At 36.1% G+C, this 17,686-nt stretch overlaps 1 protein-coding gene across 3 annotated transcripts in view; it reads left to right on the forward strand.

Annotated features, from left to right (window-relative positions):
• KHDRBS2 (KH RNA binding domain containing, signal transduction associated 2) overlaps positions 1-17,686 on the forward strand; it is a 567,172-nt gene that overhangs the window by 488,281 nt on the left and 61,205 nt on the right. The window contains exon 7 of one of the 3 annotated variants that reach the window (XM_028097797.1): positions 6,710-6,717. The exons of the other annotated variants lie outside the window; for them this stretch is intronic. Within the exon in view, the coding sequence (XP_027953598.1) occupies positions 6,710-6,717 (8 nt within the window). The remainder of the gene's footprint in view (positions 1-6,709; positions 6,718-17,686) is intronic. 3 annotated transcript variants of the gene reach the window in all.

The raw sequence follows: 17,686 nt of genomic DNA on the forward strand, positions 1-17,686 counted from the left end.
AGAGGCCATGGTTTTCTGTAATAAATGAATCTGAGGTACAGGGAGAGGCATAGATGCCTCATATGCAGGAAGATGCCACTGGGAGCCCCCAAGTGGAACTCAGAAGGGCATATACTCTGATTGTAGACAGTTTGCTTCTCATATAAGCAACAGTGGGTAGTGACAGGTATATATTTATTATAAATGGCTTATTCCTTTCCCAAACAGCTAAATTATAGATTTCAGAAAGAAGATCCATATTTAGGTTTAAATGAATGTTGTTTGTTAGAAGGAAATTACTAGAGAGATATAGCTGGATTTTTTGCAGGGGATGAAAATGATCCTGAATAGATTAAGTAAACTCAAGAAGAGAAATATTAATCACCTGTGGTAAAATATAGTGTGACATACTTTCCAAAGTCAACAGGTTGTTTTATATTTTGTATATATTTTTTCCAATTTTGTTCTGAAAAAATGTGTCTAAGTTTAACTAAATTAAATTACTCAGACCACTATTCCAATCACTGACTAAATAAAGTTGTCTGTTTATTTCATGGATAAAAATGTGCTAAGGCTACATCATATATTTAAAAACACCTCTACTGTGTTTTTATAAGATGCACAGAGAATTAGTCTACTGAAATGCAACCCAGGAGAGGAAATAAAATACTCTAATTTGGTGAATTTCTTCTACTTCTACAGTATTTTATGATTCGCTTCTACCTATGAATGCTAAGCAATCAGCTTGAGTGTCAGATCTAGGTTTCATTCCCAGCCTGGACACATTCTAGCTGTGTGATTTTGGACTTTATGCCTCAGTTTTATGAGGACTAAAATGGGGATGGATGGTACATACCTCTTGGGATTATATCAGAACAAATTATGACATTTAATATAAAAAATGTGCCTAGAGTATCATATCCATTGAATGCTAGTTGTTATCGGTATTCATATAAATGTTAAGTCTAACTCATTTATCATTTTGCATTGTCATATTTTCAAACTCGGCTGTTTTCTGATTGGGTGGTTTAAAAAGTACAGCATATTACATACTTTCTGGTCAAAAATTCTCAATTACCCTTTCATTTATTTCCCAATTTGATCCACTCAAGAGAAGTATATTATTTGCCACTATCTTCTACAGATTATCCCACTTTTTTTCTTCTTGTGATGCTAATAACAATTTTCTTGAAAAAAATACACTGATCTAAAAATCAATGTGTTTTTATTCCACTGTTCCCGTGCAGCCTTCATCCTTATATTATTGCTATATTTATTAAGACAAACATCTAGCTTTTACTATCATATTATCCCATACCACAGCAACTCTAAGAGGTATATTTCTTATGGCTCCCATGGGAGAAGAGTTCTGAGATGGTGGATTTCAGATATTAATAGAGTTCTAAGAAGTGAACCCAAGGAAGATTATACAAATGTTTTGGGTGTCACTAAAATAAATATTCTTATATTACATTTATATATTTAAATTAGTATTACTAAGAGAACAATTGTTCTACTATTGTTGATAGGTGGCAAGATAAGAAGATATTTGATTTAGAAGCTGGGGTTATGATTGAGAAAATGTCTCCTAAGATCCCAAATTGTCTAGTAAATTAAGTGCCCACTTTCCCCTCCTGAAAGCAATTAGAAACTGCCCACATTTGGGTAATAAGCTCAATAGAGGGATAGGAAATATCAGTGTGGAAAAGCCTGACACACAACATACAACAGGGGTTGGGCAGGAAATCAGTGGTAGATTGTCGCTGAGCAAAGCACTGAGAAATAAGGTTACGGGAGTAAGTGGAACCAAATTGCTAAGGCTTCTGAAATCAAGGCAGAAGGGTTTGGCTTCCAGTCAATAGTCAATCTATTCTTTCTGACATCTTGTCCTTTAAACTGACAGAACAAAGAGATCAAAAATAAAATCTAATGCCTCTTGACATTAGGGAGTGGGGTATGTCATTTAGGACTGACAGTGGAATGAAGGAAGGAAGGAAGACATAAAAAAAGCAACCGGCCGATGGCACCAGATCCCGGCAAAGAGCAGGCGGTCATCTGTGCTGTCTTTAGAAAACTGTCCTTTATGCTATGACACCTCTATCCATAGAATCTGCATTTTTATCTTTTAATTTAACTGCTTATTTTATTTTATAATATTCTCCTCTTTAAGTCATGTTTATTGTGCCCTCTGTTTGGAGAGACACATGGTACTTGAATTTGTCAGATTAATCAGCTGTGTGGTCTCGGGTAAATTATCATCACCTCTCTAAATTTCTTCAGCTGAAATTTGAGGGAAGCAATACTTGTTTCATTGAGTTGTGAGAGGGGGTTTACACATGGGGTTGAGGATGAGAAAGAACCTCGCACAGTCCTGGGCATAGTAGGCAATGCCAACTCGATTCAAATGCCTTTACTGCCAAATACTCTATCTGGGCATGGAGTTTAATAAATCCTTGAAATTCTGACTTTTAGAGCTGGTATTAATATATTTTAGTAGTTGCACCCCAAAACTGCTAGAACTCATACAGGAATTCAGTAAAGTAGCAGGATATAAAATCAATGCACAGAAATCAGTGGCATTCCTATACACCAACAACAAGACAGAAGAGAGACAAATCAAGGAGTCGACCCCATTTACAATTGCACCCAAAACCATTAGATACCTAGGAATAAATCTAACCAAAGAGGCAAAGGATCTGTACTCAGAAAACTCTAAAATACTCATGAAAGAAATTGAAGAAGACACAAAGAAATGGAAAAAACGTTCCATGCTCATGGATTGGGAGAACCAACATTGTGAAGATGTCAATGCTACCTAGAGCAATCTACACATTCAATGCAATCCCCATCAAAATACCATCCACTTTTTTCAAAGAAATGGAACAAATAATCCTAAAATTTGTATGGAACCAGAAGAGACCCCGAATAGCCAGAGGAATATTGAAAAAGAAAAGCAAAGCTGGTGGCATCACAATTCCGGACTTCCAGCTCTATTACAAAGCTGTCATCATCAAGACAGTATGGTACTGGCACAAAAACAGACACATAGATCAATGGAACAGAATCGAGAGCCCAGAAATGGACCCTCAACTCTATGGTCAACTTATTTTTGACAAAGCAGGAAAGAATGTCCAATGGCAAAAAGACAGTCTCTTCAACAAATGGTGTTGGGAAAATTGGACAGCCACATGCAGAAGAATGAAACTGGACCATTTCCTTACACCACACACAAAAATAGACTCCAAATGGTTGAAAGACCTAAACGTGAGACAGGAGTCCATCAAAATCCTAAAGGAGAACACAGGTAGCAACCTTTTCGACCTTAGCCGCAGCAACTTCTTCCTAGAAACATCCAAAGGCACGGGAAGCCAGGGCAAAAATGAACTATTGGGATTTCATCAAGATAAAAAGCTTTTGCACAGCAAAAGAAACAGTCCACAAAACCAAAAGACAACCGACAGAATGGGAGAAAATATTTGCAAATGACATATCAGATAAAGGGCTAGTATCCAAAATCTATAAAGAACTTATCAAACTCAACACCCAAAGAACAAATAATCCAATCAAGAAATGGGCAGAAGACATGAACAGACATTTCTCCAAAGAAGACATCCAAATGGCCAACAGGCACATGAAAAAGTGCTCAACATCGCTCGGCATCAGGGAAATCCAAATCAAAACCTCAATGAGATACCACCTCACACCCGTCAGAATGGCTAAAATTAACAAGTCAGGGAACGACAGATGTTGGCGGGGATGTGGAGAAAGGGGAACCCTCGTACACTGTTGGTGGGAATGCAAGCTGGTGCAACCCCTCTGGAAAACAGTATGGAGGTTCCTCAAACAGTTGAAATTAGAGCTACCGTTCGATCCAGCAATTGCACTACTGGGTATTTACCACAAAGATACAAATGTAGGGACCCGAAGGGGTACGTGTACCCCAATGTTTATAGCAGCAATGTCCACCATAGCCAAACTGTGGAAAGAGCCAAGATGCCCATCGACAGATGAATGGATAAAGAAGAGGTGGTATATATACACAATGGAATATTATGCAGCCATCAAAAGGAATGAGATCTTGCCATTTGCAATGACGTGGATGGAACTGGAGGGTGTTATGCTGAGTGAAATAAGTCCATCAGAGAAAGACATGTATCACATGACCTCACTGATATGAGGAATTCTTAATCTCAGGAAACAAACTGAGTGTTACTGGAGTGGTTGGGGGTGGGAGGGATGGGGTGGCTGGGTGATAGACATTGGGGAGGGTATGTGCTATGGTGAGCACTGTGAATTGTGCAAGACTGTTGAATCACAGATCTGTACTTCTGAAACAAATAACGCAACATATTTTAAGAAAAAAGAAAAAGAAGAAGATAACAGGAGAGGAAGAGAAGGGGAGTATGTCAGAGGGGGAGACGAACCATGAGAGATGATGGACTCTGAAAAACAAACTGAGGGTTCTAGAGGGGAGGGGGGTAGGGGGATGGGTTAGCCTGGTGATGGGTATTGAGGAGGGCACGTTCTGCATGGAGCACTGGGTGTTATGAACAAACAATGAATCATGGAACACTGCACCAAAAACTAATGATGTAATATATGGTGATTAACATAACAATAAAAAAATTAAAAAAATATATATATATTTTAGTAGTTGCTCATTGTCTCAAAGACATATTCTGGTAAATATTTTTTTATTAAACAGTATGATGAATGATATAAAAATAAAATCTTACAATCTTTCTTTTTACAGCTAGGTCTTGCTATATTTCATACCCTTAATATGAGTGCTGAAATCCTGGAAGGATACCAAACATATGCTGTTATGTTCTTTCCCAAATTAAAGAGGGTATTTCCTTTGAGGTTTCTATCACCAGAGAACATAGACATCCTAGGTAATTTTTTCCCCTCTACACATGGATCTCTCTGGACGCTTTCATTGTGTGTCACTGTAAAATTCCACTCTGTTCTTTCCCAAACGAGTAAGTAATAGTTAGAATGAATATTTTCATTGGTTTGCCATGGTTTCTCAGCATTCTCTGCTTCAGTGTTTATTTGCAAATGAGAAGCAAAATAACTTCATTACTCTTTTCCTATATTGGCAACAGCTTCCACTGTTACTCTTTGACAGTGGGTTAATAGCACAGCATGGCAAAATGCACTTTTTCCTTCTTTATTCAGGTCCTCTTCTAAATATAAAATTAGAAATTTATATTTTATCAAATCCAGGGCAATTTTTAAATCATAAATATTTTTAGGTGACCTCCACTTAATATCAGCCTAAAATGCAACATATCAAACTGTAAAAATGTTCACATACAGCATGCCCTTAATATGAAAATTCATTTTTGATATAAAAATAAATCATGAAGGACACTGAAGAAAGGCTAGAAGTCAGAAAGGGTTAACAATATGATTCTTTCACTTTCAGAGGAAAATGATACAGATACACTTTGACTTGAACGTAAAGTAGGTTGCTTCTAAATTCTCTGTAAATTGAATCAAATTTTAGAATCAATGAGCTCACCATTTTAAATTCTCTGTACTCTTGTTGACAACTGAGGAACAGTTTTTGTAATTTAAACAATCACCTCTAATAGTTCTATTTTATTAACCTAGTTTTAATCTAGTTTTTTGAAAATTTAACATTAGTTTTAAGTTTTTGAAATTTTTAGAAAAAGTAAATCAAGGCACACCTGGAATGTAATGTAGACATATGAACCAAAAGATAGTCCCTATCCACCCAAATTGTGCATAGAAATTCACAATCTGCCCTTTCCTTGGAAGGATAATCATAAAATGATGTAAGGTTTCCACGTAAGTCTAAAAAGTGGTGAGTAAGACTCCCCATATACATTTAAAAAATTGTGATACTCTGTTGTTATTGGTTTGATTTCAATACTGTATGAGCCATATGTGCTTTCATTGTGTAAAAAAAAAAATTCCCCTATTATTTTTATTTTAGAAACTGCCCTGTTTTATTTAGAAACTGCCCTTCAATGATCTCATATCTGAAGCTAGTCAGAAATGCATGTTTACTGCTGTCCAGCACAAATCCTCCAGAACCTCTTGGCCTTCCATTATACTCCCCACTTCCACCTCTGTTCACACCCTGTTCCAAATTCTCCACAATGAAATCCAAGAGACCTACGTAGACTTCCTCCGCAGTATAGCATTTAGAGATACAAGAGGCTCAGGAATCAACATATTAAGGTTTAAATATTCATTTATTCATATTTCTTTATCCAACCAATATTTATCAAACCCTTTCAGTATGCCAGGGATGGAAGAGTACACAAGTGAGCAGAACTAGCACCCCCTTCTGTTGTGGGCCTCCTTTCTCAATTTCCGCTCCCCACCCCTACGAGGAGGTCCCTTTGTCTTCTTTGCTCAACTGCTGGGCTGGCTTCTGTTCTGAGTCCACAGGTGAGGAGGGACATTGGGAGGAGGTTCTGCTAATATATATTAAAAAAGAACTTGGAGCTCTTAATGAAAGAAGATATAGAATAGATCCCAAAGGCAGAACATAAAATGAGGAGGTGAGATTTACAAAAAGTAAGGAAGAAGAGGCATAAGGACTGCCTTACCCCAATCCTCACCCCCACATCCAGCTGGAGTGTTTGAGGAGTTTGGGAACAGGAAGAAAAGTCAGGCTGGCTTACTATGAGAGGGCTTGGAGAAGACAGGCAGGTAAATAAGATTTGGAAGGACCTTTGTCTCTGTGTTATAGCCCTCTCTGTGTTATTGCTACCTGTTCGAGAGACTTTAAATGTCGATTGTTGTTTAGGGCTATTGAGCTTCTTCCTCTGTTGATACCATGCTGAGACTCGCTAAGAGGCTGCCCTATTTTGTTGGGAATACAAGAACCCATAAAGGATTCTTTCCAGGACAGAGAAAAAAAAATGGGGAGTAAAAGGGACCAGTTTCTCCACAGAGAAACCTGAGAAATCGTTATGGAGAGATTGTGTAGCATTTCATTTTTCTAAGGCATTTCCTGAAATTGCTCAGTTCCTGTTATTCTTATGGATTATGTCCTCGATTTATGCTAGGCTAGTCACTGAAATGTATGAAACATAGCCAGTGAAAATTAACCCTTTCCCAATCATTTTCTATTGCCATCTACAGGTTACTCATTTGCAATGAAAAATACCAAGAGTTTTCCTTATTGTTTTTCTCCCCTTAGACCATATCTTTCATATTATATTTACATCATTTGATATTATAACTGAACTTATATTTTTGTTAGTAATAACAGATATTATGGAAGTTTTTTTGAAAATCTAATGGGACAAAACAAATGTAGGACAAATTAGGTCTTGTTTAATTTTATGGTACCAAGGCACCCAGGTTTATTTGTGCAGATTAATTTAAGTCTCCCCACCCCCAAATACAATGTATATATTAGTATTACCATTTTACAAAATGGAGATATGTTAAAGACAGAATCAAATAACAGTTAATCTGGTTTCAAATTTCATAGTTTTTCTACTGTATCACACTAATCTCTCAAACTTTTTATAACCTGCATATGTAATGACAGTTCCATTTAATATATATGTATTTATTTTATAGACTTTCCATCAGCAGGATTTAAAGAATCTGTGTTAGATGATCTTTATTTGACATAAAGTCCAGATAAATAGTACCAAATACCTTAATGTTATGATTTGCAATTCTGTTTTATAAATATTCAGGGACATATTAGTGTGTACAAAATCTTCCAGATTAAGATGAACCACTAGAATTTTATAAACTGATATCACCAGCATATTATTATTGTAATAGAAAACATAAAGACTGTCACTGGCACAAAATCAAATAGGTGTTTATAGGAATTGCTAAGCAGACAGGTACTTGTCTTCTAAACTATGTAACAGTCAAAAGTGTCAGTTAAATTCAAACCCAGCCACCTTGATTAATTCCAAAGGAGGCCAACACCTGTGACTGACAACATCTTTCTCTAATCTGCATCCTTATTTGCATCATACAGGCATTACATCTCTTCACTGACCACACATTTTAAAGCTTAAAAACAGTTTCTCTGGAATGCCTTGCCTAAAAGACAACAGAAATAGCTATTCCTTACAGCATATGAAACTGGTCCACTAAAAATACAGTTAGGGAAAATATTCTGAAAGCAAAGATGCTACAAATTTCATTTCCAACACCTTTCAATCTTGCCTATTTGCCTGAATCTCACAACTAAAAATATATTTAATATTATTAATAAACAATATGTGATACAAAAACCAATAATCTTTGCCACTCAATTATTGAAGAAATTTTCAAAACTACACAAGCATTTCTCCATGGCATTTCCCAGAGTGTCACTTACTAAGTCTCTTTGTGTTGTATCTGTCAACATATTTAGATTTTATATTTAATGTGAAGGTGCTCTGCCAAATTATTGGTTTTCTATAAGTTTTCCATGATTCCTTATTTCCATTTCAAATAAGTTAAAACAAGGAGTGTCATAAAATATTCAAAAATGTATGATTTTCTATTCTGTTGGTAATGGTTTTTCTTTTACAAATCATCCTCTCCAGAGTGCTACCGGTTTACTGGTACCAAAGACAGTTCTTTGTCTTTTCCACACTTGCTTGCAAACTTTCTTTAAGAGATCAATATAAATGCTTTTAGAAAAACAATTAGAAATTTATTGAATTTCTCTCACCTATAATTTCAGAATATTTAGGCAGACCATGTATAATTGAATTTTCCAATTAAAAATAATACGACATTCATTTTAAATAGCTCATCTTTTTTTGGATGTAGTTTAACATTAGCACATTTTTACAAAATTTAAGTGTATGTTATTTTTTCAAGTTATTTTATGAATAAGTAAATAAGTATAAGCAAACTGAAGTCTTCTCCCGTAAATTGAGTTTGCCATTTAGTGCCTGCCCACAGGCTCAGACCTTTAAAAAAGTTTGGCTCGGCTTAAAAGACAGCATGTTCTGGGAGAAGACAAAAGTTAAAGCTAAAACGACAATCCTTTGCACACATTCTGGTTCCTTTAGGCTGCTAGTGTTCATTTAATTTTTGCTGATTAGCCAAATCCTACCATTATGATGACCATCAATTGTATCAGGCAGCCCACCTGTTCACCATAACTAGAGGCTGAAATGTGCTATGAGAGGAAATGAAAGAGCGCTTATATTTTCCAAAATAGTTTGGTGTTTTACAAATGCCGTGGCATGAATTATCTACCAGGAGCAAGTGCCTTAGTGAGCTTGACTTCTGTACTTAGAAGGAGAGTGGTTAACTTTTAGGGTACCCCTAAAACCTAGCAGATAAATACAATTCTTAAATCTCAAAAAAAATACCAGAAAATGAATTAAGAATGGTAATCCATTTTAATTATATTTTCATAATATTTTAAATTATGAGATGCAAGAAGGTTCAGAATTACTATTAAAACTGCTTTTTTTTGAGGTTGACAAAAATATATATTTCATAATCTCAGCAGGCTCATCAAATCCAAATTATGGATTTCATTTAGCAGTAACAATATCCTACATGGCGTGGGGTTACAATACATTGACCACTACATTTTCTTTTTTTTTTATTTTTTCAACTAATTTCTTTATTTTATTTCTTTTTTTAAATTTTATTTTATTATGTTATGTTAATGACCATACATTACATCATTAGTTTTTGATGTAATGTTCCATGATTCATTGTTTGTGTATAACACCCAGTGCTCCATTCAGCACGTGCCCTCTTTAATACCCATCACCAGGCTAACCCATCCCCCTACCCCCCTCCCCTCTAGATCCCTCAGTTTGTTTCTCAGAGTCCATAGTCTCTCATGGTTTGTCTCCCCCTCCGATTTCCCCCCCTTCATTTTACCCTTCCTGCTATCTTCTCCTTTTTTTTTTTTTTAACATATAATGTATTATTTGTTTCAGAGGTACAGGTCTGTGATTCAACAGTCTTACACAATTCACAGCGCTCACCATAGCACATACCCTCCCCAATGTCTATCACCCGGCCACCCCATCCCTCCTTTTTTTGTGATACATTTCGGAAAGTACTATATGAGAGGAATGGACAGACCATTTTAACTTTTGTGTTTTTAAGAAGAACATAAAGGACAGAGTCATGCAGAAAAATGAATAAAGCAGTGTGGGAGCTCAGTACTTTTGGTGTGGCAGTGTTAGATAAACGATGGGTTAGTATCCATCATAGTTATCAGCATTGCTAAACTATATATATAAGCAGATGTCTAGTTAAGAATGTTTTGCTTTCCCTTTTGAATACAGATATAGTGGCTATTCTCTTATGCTTTGTTTCCACTGAAATCTTTGAAAGCATAGGAGTCCTTTGAACATTAAACTATCTATATGCAAAATCACCGTTTTCATTAATATTTTAGATAGCTGCTGACAGAATACTGTTGACTACACACAAACTGAGCTTTCATTTCAGCCACATAACAATCATTTATTTAGAGCCAGTATTACTATATCCATTTTATAAATGGATAGAAATCATCCACCACAAGTTGATTAAGTAATTTGCTTAACATCATATAACAGAACTGCATTTTATATTGGACTCTAACTAGCTTGGGAAAAGATATTTAATCCTTGTGAGCCATATTTGATATAGTTATAAAATGAGGCTGGGGGGGTGAGGCTAACTTTTCATGTTTCTAAATTACGTCAAGTACCATGTATCAGATTCCAGAAATCCCTACTTGGAAGTTTAACTGTTCAAGTTCATCAAGCATTTATGAAATATTTAATATATATACCAATGGGCAATGGGGGCAGATATTAGGATGAAAACCCAGGGGGCACCTGGGTGGCTCAGTCAGTTAATCATCCCACCCCTGATATCAGCTCGGGTCATGATCTCAGGGTCATGTGATTGAGCCCCAAATCAGCTCCATACTGAGTGTGGAGTCTGCTTCAGATTCTCTCTCTCCCTCTCCCTCTGGCCCTCCCCTCCACACTCTCTCTCTCAAATGAATACATAAATAAAATCTTTAAAATAGATGAAAACCCAGAAAGAATCTATCTGTCAAAAACTCATGATCTAGTGAAAGATAAAGATACAAGGCTATACTTACAAGCAGATTGTTAAGTTCAGATAACAAGCACTTCTGGCCAAATGGAGCAAACATGAATTGGATGTACTCTTTCACCTAAAACAACAAAAAGCACACAAAATATATGAAACAACAACTTCATGACACTGGACATTGGTCAGTGATGGACAGTGGTATCTGAGAGATGGGAAACAAATGAGATGAGCCCTGCAACTGCCCCAGCTTACAGGCTTGAGAGAGTTTCTAGGCTGTGATATAGTGAGGACAGTCTCATGGAGAGCTCAGCAAACTCCCTGAATTGACCTGAGAGTCCAGGGAAGCCAAGGCAGATAGAGATCCTAAGAGTACTGGACATGAGAGAAATGCACAGTGAATTCTAGAATCTGTGAATATTGATTAGCACATATGTGAATAAATATCTGAGTTTGGGAAAAAGATTACTGCCTAAAAGAATCAATAGTAACAGTGTCCAGCACTTGCACAGGACTAGGAATAGTACCTGTTCCCAATTTTCATACTGGAAACTATCCTTTATTATGAATGGGACATTGAGTAGGGTACATACAAAAGTCTCAGTGGTGGGAAATAATGAGCCCTAAGCTGAGTACTGTTCTAGTCCACCTAACAAATATTAGAAGCAAGGTTGAAAAGAAAAATTGGTTTCCATAATTAAACTGCATCCCAGAACAAAGCTCTAGACTATTTACATGAAATGAAAAATATCCAGCACTGAAAAAGGTAAATTCACAAGGCGTGGCATCCAATAGAAAATACGAGGCATGCAAAGAAGTAGGAAAACCACAACACATCATAAAGAGAAGAATCAATAAAAACTTACCCAGAATTTGGCACAGGTGTTATAATTAGTAATCTAGGACACTAAAACTATATACTAGTTATAACTACATACTAGTTGTTCAAAATGGTAAGTGGAGACATGGAAAATATTTTAAAAAGACACAAGTCAAACTTCTAGGTATGATAATTACAATATATAAGATGGAAAAGAAACTGGATGGGATTAATAGCAGATAAGACATTGAAGAAAAAAAAGATAAGACATTGAAGAAAAGATTAGTGAATTTGAAGACCAGTAATATTATAGAAACTATTCACAATGAAGCACAGAGAACAAAAAAATAAACAGCGTACAGTGAGTTATGGAGTAATTTCAAGAAGCCAAGTATAAAGAAGTAGAAAAAAGGGATGGATAGAAAATTATTTGATAAAGACTTGAGCTGAAACGTCTCCACTTCCATGAAAACTATTTAAACCCATATGTCTAGGAAGCACAATGCACCCTAAGCGCAAGAAACTTAGAGAAAACTATTCTCAAGCACATCATAATCAAACCGATCAACCATCAATAAAGAGAAATTTGTAAAAACAGCCAGAGAAAAAGGACACATTATGTGCAGGGGTACAAAGATCAGGGGAATAGCAGATTTCTCAGAAATAGTGCAAGCAAAAAGACAGTGGAGCAATTTTTAAAGTATTGGGGGGAAAAAAGGAAAACAATCTGTCAGCTTAGAATTCTATACCCAGAAAAAAGAAATCTTTCAAAAATGAAGGTGAAATAAACACTTTTTCAGGCATACAAAAGCTGAAATGATTCATCAACAACGGACTCAAACTACAAAAAACTACTAACGCAGCTCATTAGGCAGAAGTAAAATGGTTATAGTAGATGGAAATCTGGATCTATGTATGGAATGAAGAGCACTAGATAAGTGCAAGATGAGCAAAAATATTTTCTTAATATTTATATTGCTTAAAAACAAAATTGACTAAGATATATGAAAATAAATTGTATGACAAATAAATTGTATGACAATAGCATAACAACATAGAGAAAGGGAAATAGACTAATAAAAGATTCTTATACAATAATGAAGTAGTAAATATCACATGAAAGTAGATTATGATAACCTAAATTTTATACTATAAAGATATCACCAAAATAACAATAAGAGTAATAACAAAGGAAATTAAGTTGTTTGATTAAAAATACTGAATTAATTCAACAGATGTCAGAAAAGAGTGAAAAGGGGAACAAAGACCAAATGGGGCAAATTGAAAACAAATAGCAAAATGATAGTTTTAACCCTAACCATGTCAATAATGATACAAAATGTAAATGGTTCTAAATACCCCATTAAAAGAAGGCAAAGATCATCATATTGAGTAATTTTAAGAGATCCAACTTTATGCAGCCTACAAAAATTGTCCTTTAAATATAAAGATACAGGGCGCCTGGGTGGCTCAGATGGTTAAGTGTCTGCCTTCAGCTCAGGTCATGATCCCAGGGTCCTGGGATCAAGTCCCGCATCGGGCTCCCTGCTCCTTGGGAGCCTGCTTCTCCCTCTGCCTCTCTCTCTCTCTCTCTCTCTCTCTGTCTCTCATGAATAAATAAATAAAATCTTTAAAATAAATAAATAAATAAAGATACAAATAGGTTACATACAAAAGGATGTAAAAATATAAACCATGCTCCTACTAATCAAAAGAAAGTTGATAGGAAGCATGTGAAAAAAACTGGAACCTCCATACATCACTGGTAGAAATGTAAAATAGTGTATCGAGATTGGAAAATAGTTTGCCACTTCCATAAAATGCCACACATAGAGGTACATACATCCAGCAACTCCATTCATTAGAATACATACAAAAGAAATGAAATATATGTCCACACAAAAAGTTGTAGCCAGATACTCAATGCAGCATTAGGCATGATAACCACCAAGTAGAATACTCAACGCCTGACGACTAAAGAAAACGTAGTATGTCCCTACAATGCCATATTATTTGGTAATTAAAAGGAATAAAGTGCTGATACATGTGACCACATGGATGATACTCAAAAATATTATGCTAGGTGAAAGAAGCCAATTACAAAAGACTACAGAATGTGTGGTTCTGCCCATATTAAATGTCTAGAATAAACGATTTATAGAGATAGAAATGAGATTGGTTGTTGGCTAGATAAGTCAGGGATTTGCAGGAATGAGGTTAATGAAGAATGACTGCTAATAGGCATAAGCTTTTTTGAGGGGATGATGAAAATCTAAAAATTAGCTTGTGTTGACAGTTGGCATGACTCATAAATATACTAAAAAACAATGTCTTGTATCCTGTGAACATATGAACTTGATGGTTGTAAATATGTCAAGAAAGCTATTTAAAAGTTTTAGTGGCTATTTTAATATCAAAGTAATTTTCAAAGCAAAGGGATAAAAAAGATAATTTCACTATGATAAAGATGCCAATTAGCAATAACATAACATCATAAAACATAACAATCCTAAATTTTTAATCCCTTAAAAATGGCACTTCAAATTCTTTAAGTAAAAGCTGAGAATTGTAATAAGAAATTGATAAATCAACAATTATAGTGAGAGTTTCAATCCTTCTCTAGATAACTGACAGAACAGGCAAACAGAAAATCAGCAAGGATGTAGAAGACTTGAACAGCACTACCAACTCATCCTAACCATTGTGTTTAGGGTAAACCACCACAGCAGACTAAACACATTCTTCTCAAGAGCATGTGGAGCAGATTAACGGATAAGCACTTATCCCATAGACTACTACTTAGCAATAAAAAAGAATGAACTTTGATGAAAGCCAAAGTGTGGATGGATCTCCAAATAATTATGCTAAGTGAAAGAAGGTAAATGAAAAAGAGTACATAGTGAATGAATCCATTTATATAAAATTCTAGAAAATGTAAACTATAGGAACAAAAACCAGACCTGGGGTTGCCTGGGACAGGGGCTGGTGGATTGGTTTATCGTCTTGATTGTGCATTCCTGTGACAAACTGTATACCTGAAAAATGTTTTGTGGGGTATACCATGTATTACTTATAGTTGAATAAAGCTGTTAAAAATTTAGATAGCAAGATCTAGAAGTGACAGGAAGGAGGGATAATTATTTAAGAGCTATTTTTTTAAGGTCTCACATTTCAATAAAATGGATTGCTGTTTATTTCCTGATCAGCATTCCCAGATCTGAGTTATTTGCTGATTAATGCAATTAATTGTGCATTAAAGTAAATTTTTCAAAGAATCTACTGATTTTTATGCATGATTTCAAGTTGATGGCCTTGGGCGCTGCCTAGGTTCTCATGGCAGATATTTTGTTATAGGCTCTGGTTTGGGGGGATTTTTTTGTTTTGGTTTCTCTTTGTTTTGCTCTTTTGTTTGTTTGTGTGGGGGTTTTTCTGTAGACTAGTTCTGATGAACTGTCAGCCTCAATAGGAATTTTCCTCCATAGTCTAGGGCTAATAAGACTCCAAAACAGTGGTTCCCAAATCTGTCTGTTCATTACTGTAATCTGGAGAACTTTAAGAATTTCCCAACGCTCAGTGCCTAGTACAGACCAATTAAATTAGAATCTCAGGATGGTGCTCAGGAAAAATATCAAGAGATTTTATTAACTCATTTTGATATCTAACTTCTAAAGCATTTCTTTAGAAAGTATGTTATACCTAATCCCTTTTGGTATTCTATTTTCATACATCCTTGAGCATAAAAATAATCTCTTATACATAGGATAACATAAATCCATACATGTCAAACTACTTCAAAGAAGAGAGTGCCTGGAAGTAATCTTTGCAAAATTTCATGAAATATTAACTTGTTAGATGTAAAATATCATTTGGGCTCAAACAGATATTGTTACATTAAATTCTATTATAGATTTGATAGTAAAGTCAAAATTGTAATGAAAATATCTGGAGGAAAAACTTCACATTGAAAATATCCCATCCATTAACTCTGTGGGTTGAAAAACACTGCTATCATTTCAATACCTTACACTGGCCTTCAAAGTTACAGTTTAAGAAACATTTCCTTAAATTCATGCTTGTTAGATCCCTCTATGTACTCCTAACTTTTTCTTGTTTCTATTATTTCTTGACTTAGATCCATTCCACAGTCGGTAAGTAGCTTCCACAGCCAATGCAGCATTTTCTTTCAATAATCAATTACAAAGATTTATAAAAACCATCAGCAAGGTCCTCTGTAAGATCCTGCATCAAGTGGGAAGGCTGATGCCAAGCAATGTAAGTAAGACACAGTCCGTACCCGAAGGACAGTTACTTCTATGAGTTCCTAAAATCCTGCCCTTGTATGGCTCTAAACATAGTCTGGGTTTATAACCCTTGATTCTCCAACTTGTACCTCAATTAGAGAGAGACAAGTCCTGGGAAGTAATCATAGGCTCACCTGCTCACTTCTGGAACACAAAGGCCGCAGCACACATAGGACTCAGGCTTGGTGAGCTCGTGAAGCTGAAATACTCTCTTGCCCCACTCATGAATAATGGGACAGGTCATCAATGTATTTTTTGCAGCCCCGACCAGAAACCCTGGATCAGGTGTTTTGTTTTAATGCAGACAGCTTCTAGCTTCTCACCTCACTGAGAATTCCAGTTACATTGTTGCCTTTTTACTTCTCCAAATCTGTGTTAGTTCCCTATGGCTGCAGTAACATATTACCACAAATTAAGTGGCTTAACTTTATTTTCAGAGTTCTAAGAGTCCAGAAGTTCAAAATCAAGGTGTTGGAAACTCTGGAGAGACTCTTCTTCCAGCTTCTGGTGGCTGTCAGATTCCTTGGCTTATGACAGCATCATTGCAGCCTCTGCCTCTGTGGTCATATTGTCTTTGTGGTGTGTGTGTGTGTGTGTGTGTGTGTGTGTGTGTGTGTGTGTGTGTGTGTGTGTGTGTGTGTGTGTGTGCGCACGCGCACTTGCATAATCAACCTCTGCCTCTCTCTCTTAAGGACACTTGTGACAGTATTTAGAGCCCATTCAGATTAACACAGGACAATCTCCTTATCTCAAGATCCTTAACTTAATTGCATCTGCAAAATCCCTTTTTCTAAATAAAGTAACGTTTACAGATTCCTGGGACTGGGACATGGACATATTTTTGGGAGTCATTATCAGTCGACCACACAATGTTACAACACACATTAATTGGAGATGTGGGCAACAGATTCGAAGCTTTTTCTGCACGTCTGGACCAGTCCCCACACTTCCTCCCATCTCCATACTTTCTTCTTTTTCCGTATCGTCCTGGGGAAGAAAATACAAATCTCAACACTACACAAATATAAACAAATGATCCGCAATTTGTTTAGCATGACCATTACTGACTAACTCAGTGGAGAGGACTGACTGTAAGTTATAATCTCTTCTCTGCCTAAAAAAAGATGTTTATATACATTCTACTCAACAGTTACTATTACCTGTCCAAAATACCACCCCCTTCTTTCTGAGAAGTGTTCAGACAGTTTTGAGGGTACCAGACCGTTCAAGTCAGGACTCCTCACCCCCCAGAAGTAATGATGGGTACGAAGAGAAGCATAGGATCCTCACTGATCACTAAAGTTTGAAAACCGAAGCTGAGAGAGAAACTTCTTCTCTCTGTGGTTAGCTGCTAACTAATGTGACTACGGAGCAGTGAGGGCCTATGTACCCTGTAAAGCAGAGATACCCGAAAGACAGAAAGATGAGAAATTGAAAGAATAGGAAAGGGGAAGGGATGGAGAGGGGAGAGAGTGAGGAAGAACGACACGAATGGTGTGTTTATTGCATTCTTAGAGCTGCCTTTCCTTCCAGTCTGTGAACCACCAAATCCAATGTA

The sequence above is a fragment of the Eumetopias jubatus genome, unplaced genomic scaffold (assembly GCF_037043125.1).
Source record: "Eumetopias jubatus isolate StellerSeaLion01/CBP00866 unplaced genomic scaffold, mEumJub1_p1.0 scaffold_6, whole genome shotgun sequence".
Taxonomy (NCBI): Eukaryota; Metazoa; Chordata; class Mammalia; order Carnivora; family Otariidae; genus Eumetopias; species Eumetopias jubatus.